This window comes from Brachyhypopomus gauderio, chromosome 3 (assembly GCF_052324685.1).
Source record: "Brachyhypopomus gauderio isolate BG-103 chromosome 3, BGAUD_0.2, whole genome shotgun sequence".
Taxonomy (NCBI): domain Eukaryota; kingdom Metazoa; phylum Chordata; class Actinopteri; order Gymnotiformes; family Hypopomidae; genus Brachyhypopomus; species Brachyhypopomus gauderio.
In genome coordinates, this window is record NC_135213.1 from 25,549,689 (window position 1) to 25,574,454 (window position 24,766).

The following is a 24,766-nucleotide window of genomic DNA, read 5'->3' on the forward strand; positions in this document are numbered from 1 at the left end:
AAAGTTCCTTAGTGCTGTTGAGGAAAGGCGAGTAGGGTGGGAGGAAAAGGGATATCACGCTTGGATGGTCTATAAACCTGTTTGTGATGACATGAGAATGACAAAATGCTACATTGTCCCATCACAAATGTCCTCGTGTTTCCTCCCACCTGTTCCATTTCTGCTTCTGGAACCAGTTGTTGGTAGAGTTCATTCAAAAACAAAAGAAGGAGGTCACTGTTATAGGGACCAATCTGGCATTTGTGAGGGACCAAACCAGCACAACAAACCAGAACAAATTGTTATATTTGCTCCTCTCTGACCCGGTACATTACTGTACTTCAATTTATTTCATTGATCTATATGTGCAAAAAATATGTATTACAGTAATAGCTTTTCACCTTTGTTTTTGCAGAACTTTGCATTTTATACAGTATTTAAGGTTTTGAACCTTAGGTTTTCATTTTTGACATGCTGTGTGCAAAGCAATTGTAAATAAGGCAAAAATGATCCAGAATTTTGTTATTGGATAATCTTGTGTGTATAGAAAATTTAAGCATTATAAAAACATGTAAAATGACTGCATTTTGTGCCATAACAACATGAATTGAACTAATTGTACAGCCACTGAAGACTTATGTTGTGTTCAATGTGTTTAGAGTTTTGAAAATGTGACTACAGATTGGACAAACGCATGTTGGCTCCAATGTAAATTTCTCAAAATCAGAATTGGCTTTTTCACAATTTGCCTCTGTGTTTAACTTGTCATAAATCAGGCAGTATTGGGTCAAACCATACATAATAACTTGAAAATCATCGGCAAGGGGTCCTCTCTCTGACAATCTCAGTTAAGTGATAGGTTAAATATGTCCTGAACTAAGACATTTTGTTTGGAGGGTACAAATCAGACTAAAAAAGGCTTCTCCACTAAGAGAAGCAGTGACAGAGTTATTTTTGAGTGTCTTCCACCACCACAACCACCCCCCCCCCCCCCACACACACACACACGCACGCATACATATATCTCTCTCATACCCACACCACATTCACACACATATACACCACAGAGACACACACATACATACATCTATCTCATACCCCAGGCTTGCCAACTCACCTCCACGCATTTGACTGTCTTCACACGCTCACATGCCTTACATCTGATTTCTCACGCTGAAAAAAAATCTAGTTTATTTATTCCCGATCTACATCTATGATTCAATGAGTTACTAGTTCGCTCCAGCGCCAACCACTAGTGATCACGTGGTGACCTGGCCACTATCCTGCAAGAAGAATGGCTTACAATCCCTCTGACCACTGTGCAGGACTTGTATATGTCATTCCCAAGACAAATTGACGCTGTATTGGCCACAAAAGAAGGCCCTACATCAAACTAATAAATGATTGTGGTCTAAAACCAGGTGTTTCAGTTTCATTGTCCAACTCCTGTATATATATTATACATATGCGTATTTGTGAGGTCACATACTGATGTTGAACGAGAAGGCTCTCAGTCTCCGCTCTAATTCATCCCAAGGTGTTCTATCAGGTTGAGGTCAGAACTCTGTACAGTCAAGTCAAGTTAATCCACACCAGACTCTACCATCCATGTCTTTATGGACCTTGCTTGGAAGAGGAAGGTACCAGCTCCAGACTGTTCCCACAAAGTTGGGACCATGGAATTGTCCAAAATGTCTTTGTGTGCTGATGCATTCAGAGTTCCTTTTACTGGAACTAGGGGGCCAAGCCCAGCTCCTGAAAAACAACCCCACACCATAATCCCCCCCATACACCAAACTTTACACTTGACTTGGCACAACGCAGTCAGACAAGTGGATTGACTCTGCAGAATGTTGGCAATCTCTTCACACTATGCGCTTCAGAATCCGCTGACCCCACTCCATCAGTTTACTTGGCCTACCACTTCATGACTTGAGTTGCTGTAATTCCCAAACACTTCAATTTCCTTATAATACAGCTGACAGTTTACTGTGGAATATTGAGGAGCAAGGAAATTTCACTACTGGATTCGTTGCACAGATTCTATCATTCTATCTCTGTGACATTCTATCACAGTTCCATGCTGGAATTCACTGAGCTTCTCAGAATGACCCATTCTTTCACAAATGTTTGTAAAAACAGTCTGCATGCCTACGTGCTTAATTTTATACACCTGTGGCTATGGAAGTGATTGGAGCACTGGATTCTGATGACTGAGTGAGTGAATGCGTGAGTGAAAACTTTTGGCAATATAGCGTAACATCATTCACACACAGCGTACACACTTTCATTCACACCATACATACTCTACACACTAAACACCTTCATACACAATACACACCATATATACACACCATACACACTACTCTATGTGTACTTTATACACATTTGTTCAGCACACCTTCATGCAAACCACATACATTTCCACACACCATACACAGTTTAATACACACTAGACTCTATACACATTGCACTCCTAATCCTCTCACAACCAGCTACTCAAACCTTGGTGCCAGGCTAGGCATTGATCTTATGCTTAGCCATAACCAGTCAGAACAGGGCACACCTTTTCAAGCCCTCTCGTATTTCCTTCAGGAAATGGAAATCTAGTTCCATTTGCTATGTGGTCTGAAATCATTAACAAGTGCAGGAATGTTGACCTTAACAGACATGCCACAGCACAAGCCCAGCCCATGACAGCTGTTCATGATGAATGAACAAAATGTTATTAGCTTAATTATGTTGGGTGATTAGTTGTGCAAACATTGCACTTCCAGATGTATTGCAGGGTGCATTTAGTTGTCAAGTGGTGCACTGGCTCAGCGGTTGTTTCTTAAATAAACATTCACCTTCTCTTATCTGTTCACTATTCACTCTGTTGGTTTTTGGATCACATGCAGCTTTAGAGCTATTTACACCTGCCTTAGCTGGTACCTTTTCATAAGGGCTTCATAATGGGATGGTAACTGGAACAAAATGTCACAGCTATTGCATTACTGTTGACATTGATATGCATGTGCAGGTCAACAAAGGCTTAAGATTTCTTGATGAACAACCTTCACACGTCTGGGACTAACCAAAGATCAAACTTGCCATGTGTGATGATAACTTTTACGCATGATTACTGATGGCTGTGTCCAACTGTCCCAACTGTAACCAACGTTTACCAGCCTGCTGACTGGTGTCCTCTAATCTGTAGCGGACGCATCTGAGATGATTGAGGACATGTGGCTGGGGGTGACTGTAGCCAGCCAGAGAGAGCAACGCGGGGGACGGGTGCTGGTGAGACTGACCTCCTGTGCTTGTGTGCTGTTTATCCATGTTATTTACTACTACTAATGCCCCCCCTTCGCCCCCATCTGACAGGCATGCGGTCACCGTTATGTAAAAATTGTGCGGGGAGGAACAGAGGAGCAGCGGAGAATGGTGGGCAAGTGCTTTGTGCGGGGCAACGACCTGACTTACAACCAGAATGACGACTGGCAGACACACAGCTACGAGGTGTGCAACCCCAACTTCGACATGGACATGGAAGGCATGTGCAACATGGGCATTTCCGGCGGCATCACGGCCACAGACGTCTACATCGGCTGCACTGGCAGCTACGTATGGCAGGGTAGGACGTTTGTGATGACTCGTCTGAGACGAGCACTGCAGAAATATCTTTAGCGATATATTTGTCTAAACAGTGACCCGCTTGCCAGAAGAACTGGTTAACCCTGCCGGAATGTGATCTCTCTGCCTTTGTTTACCAGGTAATGTCCATGTAACATGGAGAGACACCACTCCAGGGAACTCCTGGGATTACAATGGAAAAGACTTTGGGTCACAGAACAGGCGGAACAGCTACATGGGTGAATGAATTAATGTGTCTTTCCATTTAGGAGAGGCCAAATTAGGTGTCACAGACAGATGTGTCCTGCGTAGTAAACATTGTAAAGTGCCTTTATTTCATGTGTTAATCATTTTCAGGATATTCTGTAACTGAAGACAGGAAGTTGTTGAGCAGAACAGACTACACAGTGGTTACTGGGGCTCCCAGAGAGGAGTCCAGGGGGTCTGTTACCCTAGCAACAAAAGGGCAGTCCAACCTCGAGGCCGTAATTATAATCCCAGGAGATCAAGTGGGATCTTACTTTGGGAGCAGTATTGCTGTGGCAGATCTCAACAATGATGAGTAAGTTTCCATTTTCTTCATTTGGCAGACATTCATATCCAGAGCTAGATCAGTGAATCAGACCCATGACCTTGGTGTCACCAGCAAATTGCTGTACGTCCACTAGCAGGTGCACTATTGGAGCATAGCTTAGCTATTCCCTTCCTGGAGTCCCATCTAGCCATACACAAACTGTGCGCTGACCTAAAAGCATGGCTCCGAATGGCGTACCTGCCACTGATGTTGTCTAAAGCACCCTGTACCCATTCCTGCACACCCGTGCCTATGTTATGTGACCTCAGAGGCAGCAGCCCAAAGCCCTCTCCTCACTTATCTTAGTTACATCCTGCCCCTGGCATTCACACGCTTCATGCATGTCTGCTTTTGTGCACGCGCCACTGGTCCACAGCCCACATAGGCTTGTCAGCAGGTTATAGGCTGAATGCGTTTCAATGACAGGTTGCAGGCTCCTTCATAACAGGTGAGACGCCTGCGTGGAATAGAAAGGCAAACAAAGCAAAAGCAAAGCAAATCTGCGTCTCCTCTGTCTTGTTTGGTTTGTGCTCATGACTGGATTCTCAACCATAGCTGGAACGACCTGATCGTTGGCGCGCCATTCTACTTCCACCGTTCCAAGGAGCATGGAGGAGCAGTGTATGTCTTCATGAATGAAAATGGATCTTTCCAGAACAAAGCTGATGTGATCCTGAAGGGTCTTAAAGGCTCAGCATTCGGGCTGGCCGTGGCAGCTGTAGGTGATGTCAATCAGGATGGATTCCAAGGTGCGATTTTTTTTTTGCTGGCATGTATATTTGTTGTATTAAAAGATAATGGTTTGAAACAAAACTATATGGAGTGGTGCAATAAACCTTTGTAATACTCATGTAAATTGAGCATATAAAACAATTATGGCATGCTTACATTAAACCAGTATAATGTAGTGAATGCTCTGTTCAAACTGTAGATGAACAAACCACATTCTAAGCCTCAACCTTCATTCCTTGAGGGCCCATTTTTTAAAATACAAGGCCAATTCTAGAGCTAGTAAACCAAAATACAATACAACTGAGAGAAGATAAATACCTGTCAGCATACTGCCATCTAGAGGATTGAAACATGCTTTGTCTCTCCTGCTCTGTTAGATTTTGCAGTGGGCGCTCCTTTTGATGATTCTGGCAAAGTCTACATTTGGATGGGGAGCCAGAAAGGAATATCAGAGGATTTTTCTCAGGTAAAATGAACTAACATCTTCCAACCTTGTCAGAAACAAAGCAAATTTTCTTTTCCTAAGTGAAGAAGGAGAATGTGAAAGTCGTGTCTCATTTGTTTCTGCATAGTCCTCAGTGCAGGACTGGTTCAAATCTCTTTTCATCTCCTAGGTGATTGAAGGGAAGTCAGTGGGTTCTGGTAAGTTCAGCACCTTTGGCTACTCCATCAGTGGTGGCATGGACATGGATGGAAACACGTACCCCGACCTCTTAGTCGGCTCTCTCGATGACCGCATAGCCCTTCTAAGGTCAGGTTTTAATTACGTAAAAAGGGTACGAAAACGTGTTAAAATATAAAGTCCTGCTGTGTAATACCTAACAAGCATTCTTCTTCTTCTTCTTCTTCTTCTTCTTCTTCTTCTTCTTCTAGGGCATGTCCGGTCATCCATCTATCCCAGAATTTCACAGTAGAGCCAAAGATTGTTGACCCCAGCCAGTGCAAAAATCCTTGGTAAGGAAAGAGACAATTCATTACATGTTTGTGTTGTGGCATTAAGTGTGTTCTCCAAGCTCAAACTTTGCCTTCAGTTTATCCCAGAATATAATCAGGTTTGTTGGATTAAATCTGTTGAATTGGACTGATTTTTTTGCAGTGTAACAGTGAAGATGTGCTTTGATTACACGCTGAGCAATGGAAAGCGTGGCTTAAAGAACAGCATCAGTAAGCATTACGGGTGATCTTCACGCATTACGCGGCGATCTTCATGCATTACGGGTGTTCTTCATGCCCTACTGAGCCTTTAGTTAGACAAAGCCACATGTTTACTCCTGTGCACTCTCCTTTCCTCAGCGGTGAACTATACTATAGAAGCCGACCGCGGCCGGCGGAGCGCCCGGGTGCAGTTTCTCGGCAACAAGCTGAGCACATTCACAGGCCTCATGTCCTTCTCTTCACCGGCCTGCCAGGAGCTCAAGCTGACCGTCAGCGTAAGAGATATGCGGCACCAAGCTCATATGCACACGCGGTGTCCAGTTCATACGCACACAAGACGTCCACCTTGTACGCACACAAGACGTCCAGCTTGTACACACACATGCCCACCATATGCTCTTAGGAACACGCATCTCTCCGCTTTCCTTCCCACAGGAGCTGCTGAGGAACAAGCTGGAGCCTGTTGTGTTTCTCTTGAACGTGTCACTCCACAGGCCGGACCCTGATGCCTCCCAGGCCCTGCAGAACCTCGACGCGTTCCCCGTGCTGAGCGGCCAGCAATTACTGACGGAGAAAGCTGAGGTGGAGCAACTTAGAATGGAGCTGAATAAATGCAGAATTTAAGACCGCCATTACCAATAGAATTTGTTTGGTGATTTCTCTGCTATTGTAGATGAACTTCCAGAAGGAGTGTGGTTCTGATAACAGATGTAGCAGTAATCTGCAGCTGAAGGCCCAGTTTGTGAGTGATCAGCAAACCTCTTTCCCCAGGTGAGCTACAGAAATTATTCACTGTTAACTTTGAGCAACATTTGTTTTTAATGCTTCATATTTGCCAGTGTTCACCTAAATGGTCTCAGTCATTTCACTCCCTGTATAAACCACATATCTGTATGGTTGAAATATCCTTTTCATGATGACTTGACTCTGCTAGTTGCTCCCTATCATATGACATTACACTAGGAAAACTGTTCTCCATATTCTATTAGTAATTTCACTCAAATATACCTTTTACTCCATTAGCAGCCAGGGTGGAGGTCAGACCATGGAGTACAACAGCAGCATCAAGAAGCTCACGCTGATGGTGGAGGTGACCAATCTGCCCGACCGTGACAGGGAGGCTGAGGACGCCCATCAGGCCATGCTGAATATCACCATTCCCGCAGCACTCAAGTACTCTGGCTGGCGCTCCCAGGTTTGACCACATGGTGGCACTATTGTACAGCATTTACGACTAAATTTTTTTAATGGCACTTGGCTTGCTGTGCCAATTTGATTGATTGCTTTATTTTTGTAAACAGGACATTGTTTGTAGCGCTAACACAACAGTCATTTGTGATCTGGGGAACCCATTTAAGAGCAACAAAATGGTAACCATATTTGAATTTACAACTACATTTACAACTGCATTTACAACTACAAAAACACTGTCAAGGTCAATACTTAAAAACTTCACAAACTCTCATAACACAGACTTATACTACATGTGGACATTTATAAATGGCTGTGTTGACAGCTTTGACATACAATGTCATAAATACCTGTAAATCCCACACAGTATCAGTTAATGGCTTGTAAGATAAGCCCGTTCTGCTCTGATGCCTGTTTCTCTTTCCTCTGCAGATTTCCTTCCTGATTATATTTGAGACGTTTATCACTCTTTACACTGAGGAGATTGAGCTGCAGCTCCAGTTGTCTACGTACGTCTCTGCTCACGGTCTCCAGTAGATGTTTTTGCCTTTCTAGTTCTTGATGAAATGGGTATGGATCTGATGAACATTTGATGAATGTCTGTGTTTGTTGGGTGGGTTTGGGTGTTTGTATTGCCAGTCTGAGTGAGCAGAGTGATCTCTACCCCACCATGGTCATCCTTACTGTGGAAAACAAAGTCCTCACCACCATCTCCATGTATGTTGTTCAACACTATTACACCTATGTACAATGTTCAGATAAAACATCTATTTTATAGATTTTTAATTTTTCTGATGTAATTTTCTCCTCTTTCCTGCAGAGATCCGCCAAAGGTGACAACTTCATTCAGTGGCAATGTTGTGGGGGAGTCAGCCATGAACACCACTAGTGATGTGGGCAGTCCAGTGGAGTTTGTCTTTCAGGTGAGGGTGTCTAACATGGATAGCAAAGTAATGAAGGCACAAGCAAACAAAAATACAGTAAGAATCAGAATCACATGATCACAGAATCACAGAATCACATTTGGTCATAAATACACATATCCAGTTACAATCCAGTATCACAATAGTAAAACAGTAATGTGATAATAATCAAGCAACCAAGCAGGTCTATAGACATAAGGATGTCTCTAGACACATGCAGGTCTGTGGACACGTGTAGGTCTGTAGACACAATCAGGTCTAAAACAAACAGGTTCAAAACTGTAGTGGTGCTTTTAGATGCCCACCAGTTGCTTCACAGCGCCCCCATGTGGCCTAGCTGTGGCCTGTCACTTATGTCTGAGCCCTGCTATCAGTCATTCTGCGGTAACAAGGATGAGCCATGAATGTCTGTGTTTGCATGTAGGTGAGTGTGGTGGGTGAACCACTGGGTGGGCTGGGCACTCTGGTGGTGGACTTCGAGTGGCCATACGAGGTGATGAACGGTAAATGGCTATTGTATCTAACAGAGATCTTAACCAACGGAACGTCTGAGTCACACTGCACTCCCCCTGGGGGAGTTGTCAACATGCTCAATCTTACTGTAAGTACAAAGACTCATGGAACCAACCACAGAATCATTCTTCAACTTAAGTCAATTCATGTAATATTCAGCTGTGTAAAAAAAAGTTTATTTCTGAATGATAATGAGAAGGCTACTGACAAACCTTCCTTCAAAAAATAACTGTTTGCTTTTCGTAATTAGATGTCAGCCAGGGGTCACAAACGGAAAAGACGAGACTTGGACATCAAACTGCCACAAACAGAAGCTGCCATAAAACTTTTCAAGTCTCGAAAAGAGACCGCCCTGCTGGTACACCTTATGACACATAGACATGCATAGACAAAGTACATAATTTAATTGATCTGGAATTAGTCAGATTCACTTATTGTGCCACTGGTTCAGGAGAGCGTTAAATGCTTATAGGTGTTCCAGGGGGACGCTAACAGTTTATTGTCTGATTGCCATGCAGGAGTGCTCCAAGCAAACCGCCCGCTGCCTGAATTTTTCCTGCCCTCTGAAAAACATGTCCACCAAGGCCACAGTCACAGTCAGGGCACGAGTGTGGAACAGCACCATGCTGGAGGTGAACGTCCAGAGCTGGGAAGACCATGGTCTTGGCTCCCTCCTTCAGGAAGCCGGCAGGTTCCTGCTGCCTCACTAATGGGCCCTCGTTTTTTTCTCTCAGGACTACTTCAACACTTTTCAAGTGATTGTGAAGGGCCACGCCACACTCAGGCTGCACACTAATAAATCTGCCATAAGGATGGACAGCAACAGACAAGAGGTCAGCATTGCCTCAGACAGACCCTCATGCAGAACCTGCGAGATCTGCTCCTCATTTTGATGTTGGCTTTCTCTTTTGCTTACCTGTCTCTTGTGCTGTCTGTGACCCTCTCTCTAGTTTGTGGTCAACATTGATCCTGATCTTAGAGAAGAAACACCATATGATGTCCCTCTCTGGATCTACGTGGTTGCAGGTGTAGCAGGAATCCTCTTATTAGGGCTCATCAGTCTCATATTGTGGAAGGTACAGTAATCACATATCACAATCCACATTAAACTTTATGTGCTTATTATTTACTTACATAAAAGGTTTAAGTTCACTGTTTCAGTGTAGAGTCCCTCCACCATAATTCAGAGAGCCGTTTACAGCTTGCATTGTACATACAGGCCATGTACATTTTTCATGTGATGTACAGAGAGCTGTAGATTATCACAGACTCGCTTTAGTCTTTTCCACAGCTGGTCAGCCTGACCAGATCCAGATTGACCATGTCCAGATCTCACGATCAAATTAGAACGGCACCCAACCTCCAGTGGGTTATGATCAGACTTTGCCCCCAAATCTTGCCTGCTGCTGACCAGGCCTTGACTGCTCCACGTCCTGGCCCACCCTCTCCCTCTCCCTGCAGTGTGGTTTCTTTAAGCGGGCCAGTCGAAGGGAGATGTACGAGGCCAAGGCCCAAAAAGCCGAGATGAAGATACAGCCATCTGAGACCGAGAGGCTGACTGAGGACTACTGATAGCACGGGAGGGGGCCTTCTGTCAGCCCTCTCCCAGTGCCCCCTGTTGGTGCCCCTCGGTAATGCAGCCATATAGATTCGGCTTTGATCTCTTTTTTCCCTCCACTCTTCGCTCTTTTCTGTCTCCTGCTGTGTTATGGTGTTTCAGGGTCCTGCTGTGTCATGGTTTTTCAGAGTCCTGCTCAAACAAGATTTTCACCTTTTGGTCTGTTCTGTCTTTTTCAATACATTTATGTGCCTTCTGAACTAGGACAATAAGTGTCACTCCATCTGTCAAATGCTCATTAAACCTTTCTCTGGCTAGGTATTTTTCATTAGGGCTGAGATTTCTGTCAAGTTTGTTTGTACACATTGCTTTAATTTGATCACAAATGAAGCATGCAGATAATCAACATTTCTCTGAGTGATAGCTGTTGTTTATCATGTTTGTTGTTTACTATTAACAGTATTTAATTATGTTCATTCCAGGTCCTGGAATTGAATTGTATGTTGCTTCCTCCATTACTGAGCTCTGGAGAATAATGTTTTTGATGTCTGTTTTTGTTCTTTTTTTTGTTGTTTCTTGATTTATCTCTGCCTCTCTCCTCCTCTCCTTCTCATTCTCTCACTCTCTCATATCCAGTCATGAACACAAACCACTCTCTTTTTTCTCACTCTCTCATGCAGTGTGGATTCTTTAAAAGGGCTGTCTACTACAAGGTAATGACTAAGTACCATGGAGTGAAAATACGTGAAGAGGAGAGATATGAGCTTAGCCAGGCTTTCCAGCCCAAGCACAACCTCAACAAAAAACTCTGGTTCACAAATTGGACAGAAATGCATGAATATTACTACTGACATGTCTGATCAATCACCAACCCAAAGGAACTTGGACCATTAACTACTGGGGGTTGAATTAACTCTGGCCTTAAATGAAACAGACACTAAACATTGGTTGCTCAGGCCATTGCTTACATTACGTGAGTCAATAGGAACTGGGTAATGAGTGAACGTGTTTATTTTGAGGTATGCTGCAGTTTAGTGCAATATTGGGTCACCTATGTTGCAGTTCTGTGAATATCCCAGGCGTGGAAGTGTTGATTGGACTGTGGTCTGGAACATTTAGTTGTAACAAATTGTCTATAAAGATTTTCCTAATCCTCAAACTGAACGTATTGTGTAAAAAACAACAAATCTGCATGTATATATTTTGTCTACAAATGTGTGTTGTGTTGTCATTTCCTGTGTACTTCTGCTGCCTTATGAGTCCGCATTCCATCCCTGTAGTTCAAATCAAATTATGTTATGGTATGATGGTGAATTTAGAACATGTTGATGCTGTGATCTTCAAATGTCTTCAAGTGTATGATGTCAGTGCTTCAGAATTGTGTTCTCTAACACAATCTCTTACTTAGATCAGTTAGGTTGAACATAACTACCCATTACAGTCCTGTAGCCTGTACGCAAACCAATTCAGCATTCAGTGTAACCTAAAACAGTGGTAGTAAATTAAACAATAGTAATTACAGTTACTGACACACTAAAGTTAATTATGGCACAAAGAAGTGGTACTGTACATCACTGAGGTAATATTTATTTACGTGATGTGCTTCACTGGTTTTATATTAATGAGTTAATACACTGGAGATTATTCTTTTAAAGGTGTTTAGTGGTTGTCATCTGCATATAGGCACAATGAGATTATTGTCCAATTGATGTGTGTATGCGGAGTGAGAGTTGCACTCTGCTTTGTTCCTTTGTTGATGTTGTTTGTGAGGTTTTCTTTTATACAGTCCAGATATTAAATGTTTTTATAAAGAAATGAATCCCTGTTTTTGAACTCCAGTTTCGCCACTGTATTCCTTAGTTAAACAAGTTGCTTATTCATTTCTGAAATCCAATTCTGAATTTCTGAAATCCTCCAGGAGGCTATGGAAGACCTCAAAAACAATTTAACCAAAAATTCACAATTTAACCCTATTATGCAGAAGCCCCCCTACCGAAGTTAGGTATTCCGCTAGCTGGCATATTCATGTCTGATTCGCTTGTGCTGAAAGCGGCATGTATATTTATCCTTCTTCCGTCAGTAGTGGGAAATTTATATATGAGAAGTGTTGGTTAATTATTAGACTGATGGTGAAGATCCATCAGGTTTTAGGTCCTCTAGAAAGGCATTTACCGCGGTAGCACATAGTTTAGCAGGCCCGGCTGCCACAGGCATAGTTAATAAGCCCCCAGGTCCACTGTTATACTGGAATCTGTGACCATCAAATTCTATGACCACAGACCGACGTTACACATGTTCTGCATGTTCTGTTTTTGAGAAAAGCCACAAAGGATAACTCATGAATATTTGAGATCAGATTATTCCATGTCCAAACTTGTAATCACTGGATAAATTTGCTTCCTATGGGAAAAGAGGTAACATAGGTCGATCATACTACCCACCCAATTGTTTGCTCATTAGGGATCTGGTCCCATGCATTTGTAAAGCGGCCTTGTGACGTGTTGTAAAAAGCACTATATGAATAAAATTGACTTGATCCTAGGAATTTGTCAGTAGATAGATAGGCTTACATTAATTTCCTTATAGACTATAATAAATGATTGAGTATCTACACTCACTGGCCACTTTATAAGGTACACCTGTCCAATTGCTCATTATTGCAAATGTCGAATCAGCCAATCACATGGCAGCAACTCAATGTATTTAAGCATGTAGACATGGCCAAGATGAACTGCTGCAGTTCAAACCGAGCATTAGAATGGGGAAGAAAGGTGATTTATGTGACATTGAACGTGGCATGGTTGTTGGTGCCATACAGGCTGGTGTGAGTATTTCAGAAACTGCTGAACTGCTGGGATTTTCACGCACAACCATCTCTAGGGATTACAGAGAATGGTCCGAAAAAGAGAAAATATCCAAGGATTCAAGGAGACTTTATTGTCATTCACATCACATGTGGTACATGAGGTCGAATGAAATTAAGAACCCAGGGTCCCAGTTTTTACCCTAATAGCAGCAATATAATTTTTAAAAAATTGAATAGAATAGAAAGAAATAAGTAAAGTAAAAATAAAATAGAATAAGTGAAGTAAAAATAAATCTGTAACAAATAAATCTTGAGTACTTCAGGTTATTTTTTTAAGTGACTGTGGGTACATTTACATTTGGCAGACACTTTTATCCAGAGTGACTTACATTTTTTATGAGCAATTGAGGGTTAAGGGCCTTGCTCAGGGGCACCTCAGTCATGGCCTCAGGTCTGGGAATCGAACCCACGACCCTCCGGTCACAAGACCAGTGCCCTAACCACCAGGCCATGACTGCCCCCGTAAAGTGTCTTTGTGTAAAGTGCAGATTGTCAGAGAGACCAACTAGTGCTGGTTCTCGTTTAGAGTTTGTGAGTCTGACAGCTTCTGGAATGAAGCTGTTCCTCAGGCGGGAAGTTCTGCACTTAATACTCCGCAGCCTCCTGCCCGAGGGGAGCGGGACAAAAAGTGAGTGTGCTGGGTGGGGTCCTTCATAATGCAGGCAGCCCTCCTCTTGCATCTGGAGGTGTAGATGTCTGGTGGTGGGGAGGCTGACTCCAACAGTCCTCTGTGCAGCCTTCACCACCCTCTGCAGAGCTTTCCTGTCTGCAGCCAAGCAGCTTCCGTGCCACACGTTGATATTAGAGCACAGTACGCTCTCCACCACACATCTTTAAAAGGAGAGGAGAACTGCGCTCCCGAGTCCAGCTCATCTCTGAGCCGCCTGAGGAAATAAAGCCGCTGATGAGCTTTCCTGACCAGACTGGAGGTGTTGTTGCTCCAGCTGAGGTTGTCGCCCAGGTGCACACCCAAGTACCTGTAGCTGGAAACCACTTCCACAGCAGATCCTCTGACATGCAGAGGGGGGTGGGTCTGTTCACCCCTTCTGAAGTCCACAATCATCTCCTTCGACTTCTTCGCGTTGATGCAGAGGTTGTTCTTTCTGCACCAACCCTCCAGGTGTTCCACCTCCTGCCTTTAGCCGGACTCATCATTGTTTGTGATCTGCAAACTTCACAATATGACAGCCAGGATGAATGGCTGAGCAGTCATGTGTGAGCAGCGTGAACAGGAGGGGGCTCAGCACGCAGCCCTGAGGGGAGCCTGTGCTGAGGGTGATGGTGGAGGAGGAGATGTTGTGGATCCTCACCAGCTGTGGCCTGTTGGTCAGGAAGTCTAGGACCCAGTTGCACAGTGAAGGGCTCAGTCCAAGTGTGAAGAGCTTGTTGACCAGGGGGGAATCATGGTGTTGAAGGTGGATGTGAAGTCCACAAAGAGCAAACGGACATAGGAATCCCTCTGCTCCAGGTGGGTGAGGGTGGTGTGGACCACAGAGGAGATGGCGTCCTCTGTGGATCGGTTTGTCTTGTAGGACCATGCAGTAAACAACCGCTCTGAGCTCCGCTCCGATCACACTTTATGTTCCTAAAAATGAATTTTCCATGAAGCAAACCAGGCGACTTCGTGGCTGCATCCATGTAAACACACGTACAATTTGTAATTTACAGGTTTGAAAACTCGTTCTCGCCCCTACTGTGCAATTTGGTTAGGAATACAGCCGAGGTAAACTATCAAGTTGAAAGTCATCATAGTTTGCTTACCTATTTTGACCCAGTTCCCAACCCCAAGAGAGCGAACATTGGCCAGGAAAACAGATGGGATTGGGGACCTGTAAGCATTAGCCTTTAGCCGCACTAGCACCCCCAAGCGTTTGCCCCGTTTATGCTTCCGTGCGCACCGTCTCCTCTTGGCCTTTGTCCACTGACCTCTGCTCCGCCACTCCGGTGTCCGTAGGAGCCGTAGTCTGCCTAGCAAAGCTCACAGTCTGTGATCCATAGTGTTGTTCCTTCATGCCAAGCCATCATTTATCCTGATAAGTTGTGTTCTGTTGTATCTCTGTTGTAAGTCGGGCTCAGAATCAACATAAAAAACACTAAAAACGGGGTTTTCACTGGGAGCGTGAGAAGCTGCTGCACTACTGCGCGCCGCCATCTTGTGTTGAAAATTTCCAGTGAGCGGCAGTTCTGTGGGTGTAAATGCCTTTTTGAGGAGGTCAGAGGAGAATGGCCAGACTGGTTCGACCTAATAGAATGGCAACAGTAACTCAAATAACCAGTTGTTACAATTGAGGCATGCAGAAGAGCATCTCTGAACGCATAACACATCAAACCTTGAGGCGGATAGGCTACAGCAGCAGAGGACCACACTGGGTGCCACTACTGTCAGCTTAGAACAGGAAACTGAGGCTACAATTCGCTCACCAAAATTGGACAATATAAGACTGGAAAAATGTTGCCTGATCTGATGAGTCTCGATTTCTGCTAGGACATTGTAGGGTCAGAATATCGCATCAACAACATGAAAACATGGATCCATCCTGCCTTATATCAATGGTTCAGGCTGGTAGTGGTGGTGCCATGGTGTGGGGGATATTTTCCTGGCACATTGTGTCAACCCCACAGCCTACCTGAGTATTGTTGCTGACCATGTCCTTCCCTTTATGACCACAGTGTACCCATCCTCTGATGGCTACTTCTAGCAGGATAATGCCATGTCATAAAGTGTGAATCATCTCAGACTGGATTCTTGATCACGACAATGAGTTCACTGTACTCGAATGGCCTCCACAGTCACCAGATCTCAATCCAATAGAGCACCTTTGGGATGCAGTGGAATGGGAGATTCGCATCATGGATGTGCAGCCGTCAAATCTGCAGCAACTGACTATCATTTCAATATGGACCAGACCAGACAGGAATGTTTCTAGTACCTTGTTGAATCTATGCCAAGATGCATTAAGGCAGTTCTGAAGGCAAAAGGGGGTCCAACCCGGGAACTAGCAAGGTGTACTGGTGGCTGGTGAGTGTAAGTGCAGTTATTAAAATATTTGTCAACACTACTATTGATTATTTCTGAACCGGAAACATGCAGAAAATGTGCTACAATATCTGTGGTCACAGAATTCAGGACCAGGGAACCAGAACATGGTAAAGACAGGTAAGTATTCTAAGAACAACTGATATATGTACAGGAACAAAATTGGTAGTGATTCTGGGGACAAGCATACAGTTACACCAGATACAGAGATGGGAATGGACAACTGGACAGGTAGAGAACAGAGATAGGGAACACAATAAAACCAGGCACAGAACAGGGCAACAATGGGGTTATAGGCACAGAAGAAACAAATGCAGGGGGTACAAAATAAGTTCATGTATTAGGCCCACAGGATGATGGTGCAGTCTCTCTAGGCCCTATGGACTCATGTTGGGTCACTGCTGTAATGGAATTAGTGAATTACTGTCTGTATCACAGCTTACTGTGTGGTCCCACCCTGCCATCCTTGGTGGCTACTCAGACCTTTTCTCCGGGTCTATAAGTGGGCGTATCTCCTCTTCTCCTATCAGCTTTCCTTTTGAATACTCTGATGACTGCCCATAACCACTGGTGAGTTTCTTCCCACACACCATTCCTCGACAGCCAGCTGCTCCGACACGGGGGGTTCCATGGATATAGCCGTGGCTGACAACAAAGCACACACTCAAAAGGGGTGAGCCCCATCCCGGCATGAGTGAATGAGTTCTGGGTGTACTCAGCCCACACCAGATAAGAAGACCAGGTACTAGGATGCTCGTGACAGTAAGCTCTGAGAAATTGTATTAGCTCTTGGTTATCTCGCTCCACTTGGGCATTAGCCTGAAGGTCACAGTCGGACATGAGTCTTAACATAATGTTGAGCTTGCTCAAGAACTCCTTCGAAACTGTTGAGGCTTTGAACATCTATCAACCACTTTAGACCCGCATGTTTGTTTGATGCAAATGGAGATACCAGGAACAACATACAAAAATTATTGCAATAGCAAAAAGGCCTTTATTAAAACAGAGATATCTCTGTGGATCTCATACATTCTAAACATTTAAATCAGAGAGATCCAAAAGTTACTGATAACAAGCAGGTTTATATACTATTGCTCCACCCCTAAAGTCCTCTTGCATCCCATACATAGAGTTCTCAACCTACATGCATGACTTTGCGTTATTTCATGTTCACTCTTTCCCAACCTGGTAGGGTGTCATTACAGGCAGTTGGTGCAAGTCACCTTCTGTGGAGCTTATCAGTATAGAACATATTCTACAGACACTTCACAAAAGTCTAACACTTGCCTTAGACCAAAGTATTTTCTGATGCAACAGTATTTTCTGTTGTGCTGGTGCTGGCTCCTGCCTGAGGCCCACCGCCTACACCGAGGGGACTGTAGCTTCTTGGGCGGGGAACAGGAGCCTTGACTGTTGTTGTGGAACTGTGGAACCACCCTGCGACCACGGACTTGTGCTAACGGGCCACCCAATGGAGGATGGGTTTCCTTTTGAGTCCTCCCGAGGTTTCTTCCTAATCCCCACCCTATAGGGAGTTTTTCCTCGCCACTGTCGCCTTTGGCTTGCTCATTAGGGATCTGGACCCATAAGATTGTAAAGCTGCTTTGTGACAACATGTGTTGTGAAAAGCGCTATTTAAATAAATTTGACTTTGACACTGTCACCCTTGGCTTGCTCACTGGGGGCTTGGATTCGGACACTTGTCAAGCTGCTTTGTGACAACAACTGTTGTAAAAAGCACTACATTTTGATTGATTGATTGACTATGCGCTTCAGCATACACTGACCCTGCTCCGTCAATTTACGTGGCCTGCCACTCTGTGGCTGAGTTTCTGTCATTCCCAAACACTTTCATTTTCTTATAATACAGTTGACAGTTGACTGTGAAGTATTTAGGAGTGAGGACATTTCATAGCTGGATTTGTTACACAGATGGCATCCCATCACAGTTCCACGCTGGAATTCACTGAGCTCCTGCGAGCGACCCATTTTTTCACAAATGTTTGGAAAAACAGTCTGCATGCCTACATGCTTAATTTTATACACCTGTGGCCATAGAATTGATTGGAACACCTGATTCCAATAATTTGGATGGGTGAGCAAATATTTTTTGCAATATTGTGTATGTTTATTTGGAATGGCATTGATTCCTGTAGTTTAGTAGTAGTCTGGCTCAAGGGTATCTTGAATTCTGTGGTACTATCTAGGATGCCTTCTGTGAACAGATGTCAAGTGCTTAAGTCACTCTGGATAAGAGCGACTGCTAAATGCCCTACATGTAAATGCAAATGGTACTCCTACCTGGAGGAGTCCGAGTACTAGGAGGAGAATCAGGAGATGGAGGAAGCTGCTGCCACTTCTGTTTCTGAGATGGAAACGGAGGACATTTACCATCAATGTATTTCAGGGTGTGTCTAAGTCAGGTTTGTCATTGTATAACTTCAGTCCTGCGAACGTGTCTAGTTACCATACCTGCTCTATGTATAAGGTTTACATTGAAAACTGCTCTTGTCGAAGCATTCTGTTTTTGCATCGCCTTGTTACAAAAGTGTTGACGGATCATTCTAATCATTCTTTTGCAGTATTTTAAATTATTACCAGATGATGCTTTAAATATGAAACTGATGTAGAAACATGGTGAAGTGACCACAGAAATGGTAAGTCAAAAACCTGAATAGTCTATTCACTTTATTTTGTAAAGGATTTAGCAATAAAATCTATCTAAAAATGCACACAAGTTTAGACTATACAAACAAAAAAAATTAAAACATTCTTTATCCACTCAACATAGAAGGTTCATATTTTTACAAATAAATTACAAGTCAGCTTTCGTTGCATAGTCAAATACATTTGACCAAAAATCATTAATAAATATACAAGGCATTCTAAAGCAAGGTTGATTTCTTCATTTTTCCAGAAATAACCACACCGGAAGTTTAGCCTACAGATGGTATCTTTGAAGGCTCCTATTTGAGCTCCACCTGGGAGCTGGACTTGTTTTGTAGGTGCCTGGCTTTCCTGTATTTATAGGCCATGAAAGTAGTTGAGAGGAGGAGAACGATTCCCAGCACCAGGAGGATCCACTGACCAGCGGCAGCTGCAGATTCATTCACACTCAGTCCCAGGAAGTTCACGGGGCTGAGCTCCTCCACCACCTCCACTTTACCTGCTGGACACAAGTGAGAGAAAGGACACTTTCAGAATTCTTGGTATACTGCAGCAACCAGCAGCGTAGCTATGGGGAAGAGGGAGATATGGCAAGAGGACACAGGCCATCACATAAAGGCCCATAGTGCTTGGCGCACAACAACTGGGCCCCCCATAATTCTTGTTGGAATGTGAATAGCAGTACTCTAATAGACCTGTTCCTTCATGAGAAAACGGGCCTCTCATGGTAGTAGACCGTTATTTGGTTTGTGGTATTCATTTGAGCAGTATCCCTGAACTACAAAGACTGGAACTAGAAACAGTGTAGGGTGTACGCACAACTGGTTATGAAAAACCTGGTTAATATTCCTCCCACAAGATCATACAATGACAGCAAATGTATGCCAGCAAGCAATTATAAAATAAATGTGAGTGAAGTGAGATATACAGCTAAAAATTATTGTTTCTGATCACTTGACAAGGATCATCTTTTCATTTTGGAAAGTATTACACTAAAATATTTTTTGTACAGTAGGATTTGGGCAGTAGTATGCTTTATATACCAAATAAAGTATACTTTATTAATTTATATGCTGATGACACTGAATTTCCCACTCGTGGGATGCTGATGACACTGAATTTCCCACTCATGGGATCAATAAAGTTTATCTTATCTTATCTTATCTTATGCTGCCTTGAATGGCTGCTTCTGATGGCTACTTCCAGCAGGATAACACGCTGTGTCATAAAGCGCAAATCATCTCAGATTGGTTTCTTGAACATAACAATGAGTTCATTGTACTCGATTGGCCTTCACAGTCACCAGATCTCAATCCAATTGAGCACCTTTGGGATGTGGTGGAACGTGAGATTTGCATCATGGATGTGTAGCCAGCAAATCTGCGGCAACTGCGTGATGCTATCGTGTCAATATGGAACAGACTCTGAGGAATTTTTCCAGTACCTTGTTGAATCTGAAGAATTAAGGCAATTCTAATGAAGTGGCCGGTGAGTAAATGATGATATTGCCTTTTCGTGTCAACACGGAAAACTTTGATGTCAACACTCCAGGATGACTTCCTCCAGACTCTAAATACTTTTGCCAACATTAAGCTATCTCAAAGATTAAGATCATGTAGTTGGAACACCACCTCAACTGTTACTAATCTTAAATTCAATACAAAGTTTGTCAATTTTCTGTATCTATATATTGAGAAATTACTATTTAATTATTTTCAGAAATCATACTTATTTTATTCATTCCACCAAACTCTGGATAGAATGATAGAATTAATTCATGGTTATAGGTCTGCTTGTAAAGGAGTCCTTAACAACCTCAAATTTTTCTATCATTCAGTTGTTCCTTTTATTTAAAAGGCTCCAAAAAATTAGTCCATTTGTTCTTAAAGAGTCCTGTCTCTATTTTCCAACATAAAAGATCATTAAACTAGTTTTGAATTTTTAGGAGTATAAGAGTCCTTTTGGGTGAATGCTTGCATATTGCCTGTAGCCTGTATCACATGAAGCACATGAGAGAATAACTGGTCCTTGAGCCTTCAGTGACCTTTATGGTTAAAACTTTAAATAAAATAATAAATTAATCTTCAGCTCCAAATGCTCAGGCCATTCATTTTCTGAGGATGTGGGAGATTGGAAGTGCAACCCACTGGTTTTGGGTCCTCTTGTCACGTATGGCTCCACCCTCTACCCCATCATGTTTTGGTGTGCCTTAGTGCCGCCCTTTGTTTTTGGTTTCCTTGGTTTCCCTTTGGTCTGTCATGCCCACATATCTGTGTCCCCGCCTTTGGTTATTGTTGCCAGCTGTGTCTCGCTTAGTTACTCATTATTGTCTGTGCATTTAATCCCTGTGTTTGCCCTTAATTTTGTTGAGTATTGTGAATGCATGTATTCTGGTTGTCTGTGAGTTTGCATTTCCTGGAGTCTGGTTATGTATGTTTGTGCTCTATGTCTGTATTTCCTGGTGTTTCCTTGCTTGTGGTCTGGCAATGTTTAGCTTCATGTTGGTCTAGTTGTCCCCATGTCTGTACTCTATGTTAACCCTATGACTTCGTGTTGTTTGGTAGTTGTGTGTATTTGTTCTCCTTAGTGTGGTTTGGTGTTATGTTCTTTGATATTGGCATTATTATTTCCTTTCTATTGTTGGCATTATTTCTTTACTGTTCAATTCTCCTCATTAAACTTGTAAACTCTTATGATTGCGTCCAATGTCTGCTGTCAGAACATAACACTTCATGGCAAACACAGCACCATCATTGTAATGGTCACATAATGAAATCTTTTTTGTGTTTATCTAATGTACTGCAATGGTCTAAAGCTTAGAAAGTTTAGCCTCCGGACACGAGAGACATACTTGTGGGCGGCATCCAGCTGTAGTCCGGCCAGCCAAGAACGTCACCGTTCTTTTGGTTCTCCTGCTTTAGCCAGGTGATGAGGGGCTGGAAGTACTCCATGAGAGGCTCCACGGACATGTTGGCCTGGCCTGTGATCATCTCCATCGCCTCAGGCCAAGGCTTACTGAAGCCCAGCTTCATCATATCCCTGATGTTATAAATCATACACATTTATATATGTATAAATGTAATTCACATATGAGCATGGGTATAAAGAATAGAGAAAAGAAGAGTGAAAAAAGTTCTGCTAAATTTCTCTCTTTACCCATTATTTTATTTATTTGATTGCACAAGGTTTTATGCCACGTTAGGCTTATGCCACAGCTGTTGCATGGTGCACTGACCCCAAGAGTTTGCCTGCCTCTTTGGACTTATCGATGTCACAGTTGTGAAGGGGACCGGTGTGACCAGCAGCTTCACACAGTGCTTTATGGAACTGGAACTGGATCACAAAGCTGACAAAATACCTGGTTCAGCACAAAACAACAATGGCTTCTTCAGAACAGCTCTCATATAAACACTTCTGGCAAATCATTGGAGTTTTGGAGTTTTGCACAGTTGACAAATGAGGACATGCTACTTTTATTGTGAAGCTTTGGATTTTTTTTTTATGTATACCTGACATAGGGTACATTGGCAGGGATGTGGAACTTTGCTCCTGGGTCAAAGTCCTCCTCCGTGCGGGGCACAGGTGGGCACAGACCCTGGTACTTCAGCCTGAAGGAAGGATGCATATGTGATTTTGTAGCATGTCTGTTACAAAGTAGCAGCTTGCCTACAGATCAGGCTATTCTCACCTGAGGTTCCACCACTCTTTGTTGTACTCAGTTTCCAATATCCTGCCATCAAACACCTTCCACCGCCACTGGTCCATCAAGTAGCCAAATGGCAGGAAAGCGATTTTATCCAGGGCAATGCTCATCAGAAAGTTAATGGTGGTCTCTGTTGGGTGATTTACACCAGAATCAGTCACTATGATTATTTAGTGCCAGTAGCAATGGTGTAGGTTTGGTTTCAACTTTGGGGGGAGCATGGGGATATATCATTCAGCTTGACTCATCATATGAGCAATGTTTGTGTTAAATAAGACAAATACTGAGAGTTGGGATGCATATTGCAATATCTGAAACCTGCACAAAGGCATAAGGATATGACACATTCTCATATTCAGTTGGGTTTTATATCAGCCGACCAACTTACCTTTGTTATCCTCCACCGTCTCTAGCAGTCCGATGGTGTGAAGATGTTTGGGCGTGGATACTGACAAGGCCAGAACATCACCAATGGCCTCATGGAACCCAGGGTTGGCACCATCACGGAAAGAGATAGGCTGGTTCATGTATTGCAGGAAGTACTGCACATGCCCCATCTCGTGGTGTACAGTGATAAGGTCATCCATATTCACCACCGTGCATTGCTTGATTCTACAAGGACAGAGGAAGTTCAAGACATTCCAGATAGAGAGAAATTTGCTACTGAAAAAAAGTAATAGCGTGTAGTTTATTTATTTTACTTGGTGTGGCTACATTGGTTTAATATTGTAAATGAAATGATCAGTTTTTAGCTTTTTTGTCTCAATGAACTCTAATAATGTTTTCTGAAACTGCTCGATTAAACATTGTTTTGTTGTGTTACAGATGGATTGTTCTACAGTGAAATACAAACATTTCCCACAGACTTTGCTTCAACACTACACACCTGAAATCTTTGCGGTTGTAGAAGTCCCATGCTGAGGCATGGCACACCACCTCCCGGCCATCTGTGGGCTTCTCCAGCATGGACTTATTCCAGAACTCATCAGGCATGGGCTCCAGCCCCACACCTTGAAAGAATCGGTCAGACTCTTCAAACATCCGCCGAGCATTCCATCCCTGGAAGAAAGAAACCAAATCATCACTGACCTCAGTGTTCTTGTTCTGCATTAGGACCTGAAACTTACCTTGATCACCAGACAGAAGAAATTTATTTCATGATCCTTTCAAATTCTGGTTTGTCTGTCCTTACCTGGGATATCATGGCTTGGGTGACGTCCACCTTTGTTGCATCAGGATAGGGTATAACCAGATCCATAATGCCTGACCAGGTCTGGGCCCACATGTTCCCTGAGAGTAGAAAGAAAGAATGGAGTCAAGAAGGGGAAATGGGTCAGTGACATCTTTGGAGCACTGGCACTGTGATTAACTGCTGGGCTTGGAATTTGAAGCCCTTCCATCTTCAGTCATGTGGAAGTACGTGTGTATCCACATACACTCACAGGAAGATTTGGGCCGAAGCTATAGATGTATACACATGCATGCCAGCACGCACAGTCACGCTTGATGGTTTTGAAAGCATTAAATCCTGCCAATTCATTTGCAATGCCACAAACAGCAACAGAATATTAATGTGCATTCTTGGGAAATGTAAAAATATTTTCAATCTCAGATTGACTCTGAAAGCTTGAAGTTCAAATTATGAGATTTGTGTGTCCTCCACAAAAGATTGTCTAAAATGTATGGAGATTATAATAGGCACTATATTATTTGTTGTTATCTTTAACCTGATATGAATCATTACAGCTTTCAGTAGTTATTATTACTTTGGTATATCTGAAAATTAATCTGCATTGACTATTTTGAGATGTCAGAAACCAAGCAAATTTTGCTTCTACTTTTAGATAATTGAATAATTCGAAAGGCCTCTCAGTGTTGCAATATGCATCTGACAAATGAGCTTTATTCTTACCTAGTAAATGTGCAGGAATTGGTCCTTGAAGGTTGATAAGTTTGTCTCCGTACTTTTTGAAGAGGCCTCTACGCACATAAGCGTGGAGGTTGAGGTAGAGTGGCTCAAGGTTTTTCCATAATGCCTCCAGATTCTCCTCAAAGGTGGGTGTCTCATATAAGGAGCGCCAAAATGCCCCATTATCAGAATGTCCTGATGAAAGTCAGGGAGAGCAAAATTCTAAATGTGTTTTAACAGCCTTATAAGGAAAATGTGCATTTGACTATTAAGTTAATGAAGAGCAGTACACACAGTTTACTGTGCAGCCTACTGAATGGACTTCCAGTAAAAGTTTTCAAGTT

The 24,766-nt window shown here is 43.1% G+C and overlaps 2 protein-coding genes across 12 annotated transcripts in view; one reads left to right on the plus strand and one right to left on the minus strand.

Annotated features, from left to right (window-relative positions):
• The window catches only part of itga3b (integrin, alpha 3b), a 27,614-nt gene extending 15,550 nt beyond the window's left edge, over nucleotides 1–12,064 (plus strand). Inside the window, exons 3-26 of one of the 6 annotated variants that reach the window (XR_013130094.1) lie at nucleotides 3,179–3,261; nucleotides 3,346–3,595; nucleotides 3,735–3,833; nucleotides 3,952–4,156; nucleotides 4,724–4,917; nucleotides 5,278–5,366; nucleotides 5,515–5,651; nucleotides 5,774–5,854; nucleotides 5,997–6,064; nucleotides 6,194–6,330; nucleotides 6,491–6,637; nucleotides 6,729–6,826; nucleotides 7,079–7,250; nucleotides 7,357–7,425; nucleotides 7,679–7,755; nucleotides 7,886–7,963; nucleotides 8,067–8,169; nucleotides 8,594–8,770; nucleotides 8,933–9,040; nucleotides 9,201–9,314; nucleotides 9,417–9,515; nucleotides 9,633–9,758; nucleotides 10,144–10,313; nucleotides 10,921–11,060. Coding sequence is in view for 5 of the 6 variants with exons in the window: in XM_077000670.1 (XP_076856785.1) it covers nucleotides 3,179–3,261; nucleotides 3,346–3,595; nucleotides 3,735–3,833; nucleotides 3,952–4,156; nucleotides 4,724–4,917; nucleotides 5,278–5,366; nucleotides 5,515–5,651; nucleotides 5,774–5,854; nucleotides 5,997–6,064; nucleotides 6,194–6,330; nucleotides 6,491–6,637; nucleotides 6,729–6,826; nucleotides 7,079–7,250; nucleotides 7,357–7,425; nucleotides 7,679–7,755; nucleotides 7,886–7,963; nucleotides 8,067–8,169; nucleotides 8,594–8,770; nucleotides 8,933–9,040; nucleotides 9,201–9,314; nucleotides 9,417–9,515; nucleotides 9,633–9,758; nucleotides 10,921–11,091 (2,882 nt within the window). In the remaining variant the exon portion in view is untranslated. Of the gene's footprint in view, nucleotides 1–3,178; nucleotides 3,262–3,345; nucleotides 3,596–3,734; nucleotides 3,834–3,951; nucleotides 4,157–4,723; nucleotides 4,918–5,277; nucleotides 5,367–5,514; nucleotides 5,652–5,773; nucleotides 5,855–5,996; nucleotides 6,065–6,193; nucleotides 6,331–6,490; nucleotides 6,638–6,728; nucleotides 6,827–7,078; nucleotides 7,251–7,356; nucleotides 7,426–7,678; nucleotides 7,756–7,885; nucleotides 7,964–8,066; nucleotides 8,170–8,593; nucleotides 8,771–8,932; nucleotides 9,041–9,200; nucleotides 9,315–9,416; nucleotides 9,516–9,632; nucleotides 9,759–10,143 lie in introns of all 6 variants that reach the window. The other 5 variants (XM_077000671.1, XM_077000670.1, XM_077000675.1 and 2 more) reach the window with 5 other exon arrangements.
• The window catches only part of ace (angiotensin I converting enzyme (peptidyl-dipeptidase A) 1), a 26,383-nt gene continuing 9,728 nt past the window's right edge, over nucleotides 8,112–24,766 (minus strand). Inside the window, exons 17-27 of one of the 6 annotated variants that reach the window (XM_077000668.1) lie at nucleotides 24,426–24,617; nucleotides 23,706–23,803; nucleotides 23,400–23,572; nucleotides 22,902–23,125; nucleotides 22,499–22,643; nucleotides 22,320–22,418; nucleotides 22,046–22,168; nucleotides 21,662–21,849; nucleotides 19,232–19,312; nucleotides 18,445–18,508; nucleotides 8,112–8,179 (exon numbers count right to left, since the gene is read on the minus strand). In XM_077000668.1, coding sequence (XP_076856783.1) covers nucleotides 18,474–18,508; nucleotides 19,232–19,312; nucleotides 21,662–21,849; nucleotides 22,046–22,168; nucleotides 22,320–22,418; nucleotides 22,499–22,643; nucleotides 22,902–23,125; nucleotides 23,400–23,572; nucleotides 23,706–23,803; nucleotides 24,426–24,617 — 1,358 coding nt within the window. In that variant the 3' untranslated portion in view covers nucleotides 8,112–8,179; nucleotides 18,445–18,473. Of the gene's footprint in view, nucleotides 8,180–17,144; nucleotides 18,509–18,814; nucleotides 19,313–21,661; nucleotides 21,850–22,045; nucleotides 22,169–22,319; nucleotides 22,419–22,498; nucleotides 22,644–22,901; nucleotides 23,126–23,399; nucleotides 23,573–23,705; nucleotides 23,804–24,425; nucleotides 24,618–24,766 lie in introns of those variants that run through there. The other 5 variants (XM_077000667.1, XM_077000669.1, XM_077000666.1 and 2 more) reach the window with 5 other exon arrangements.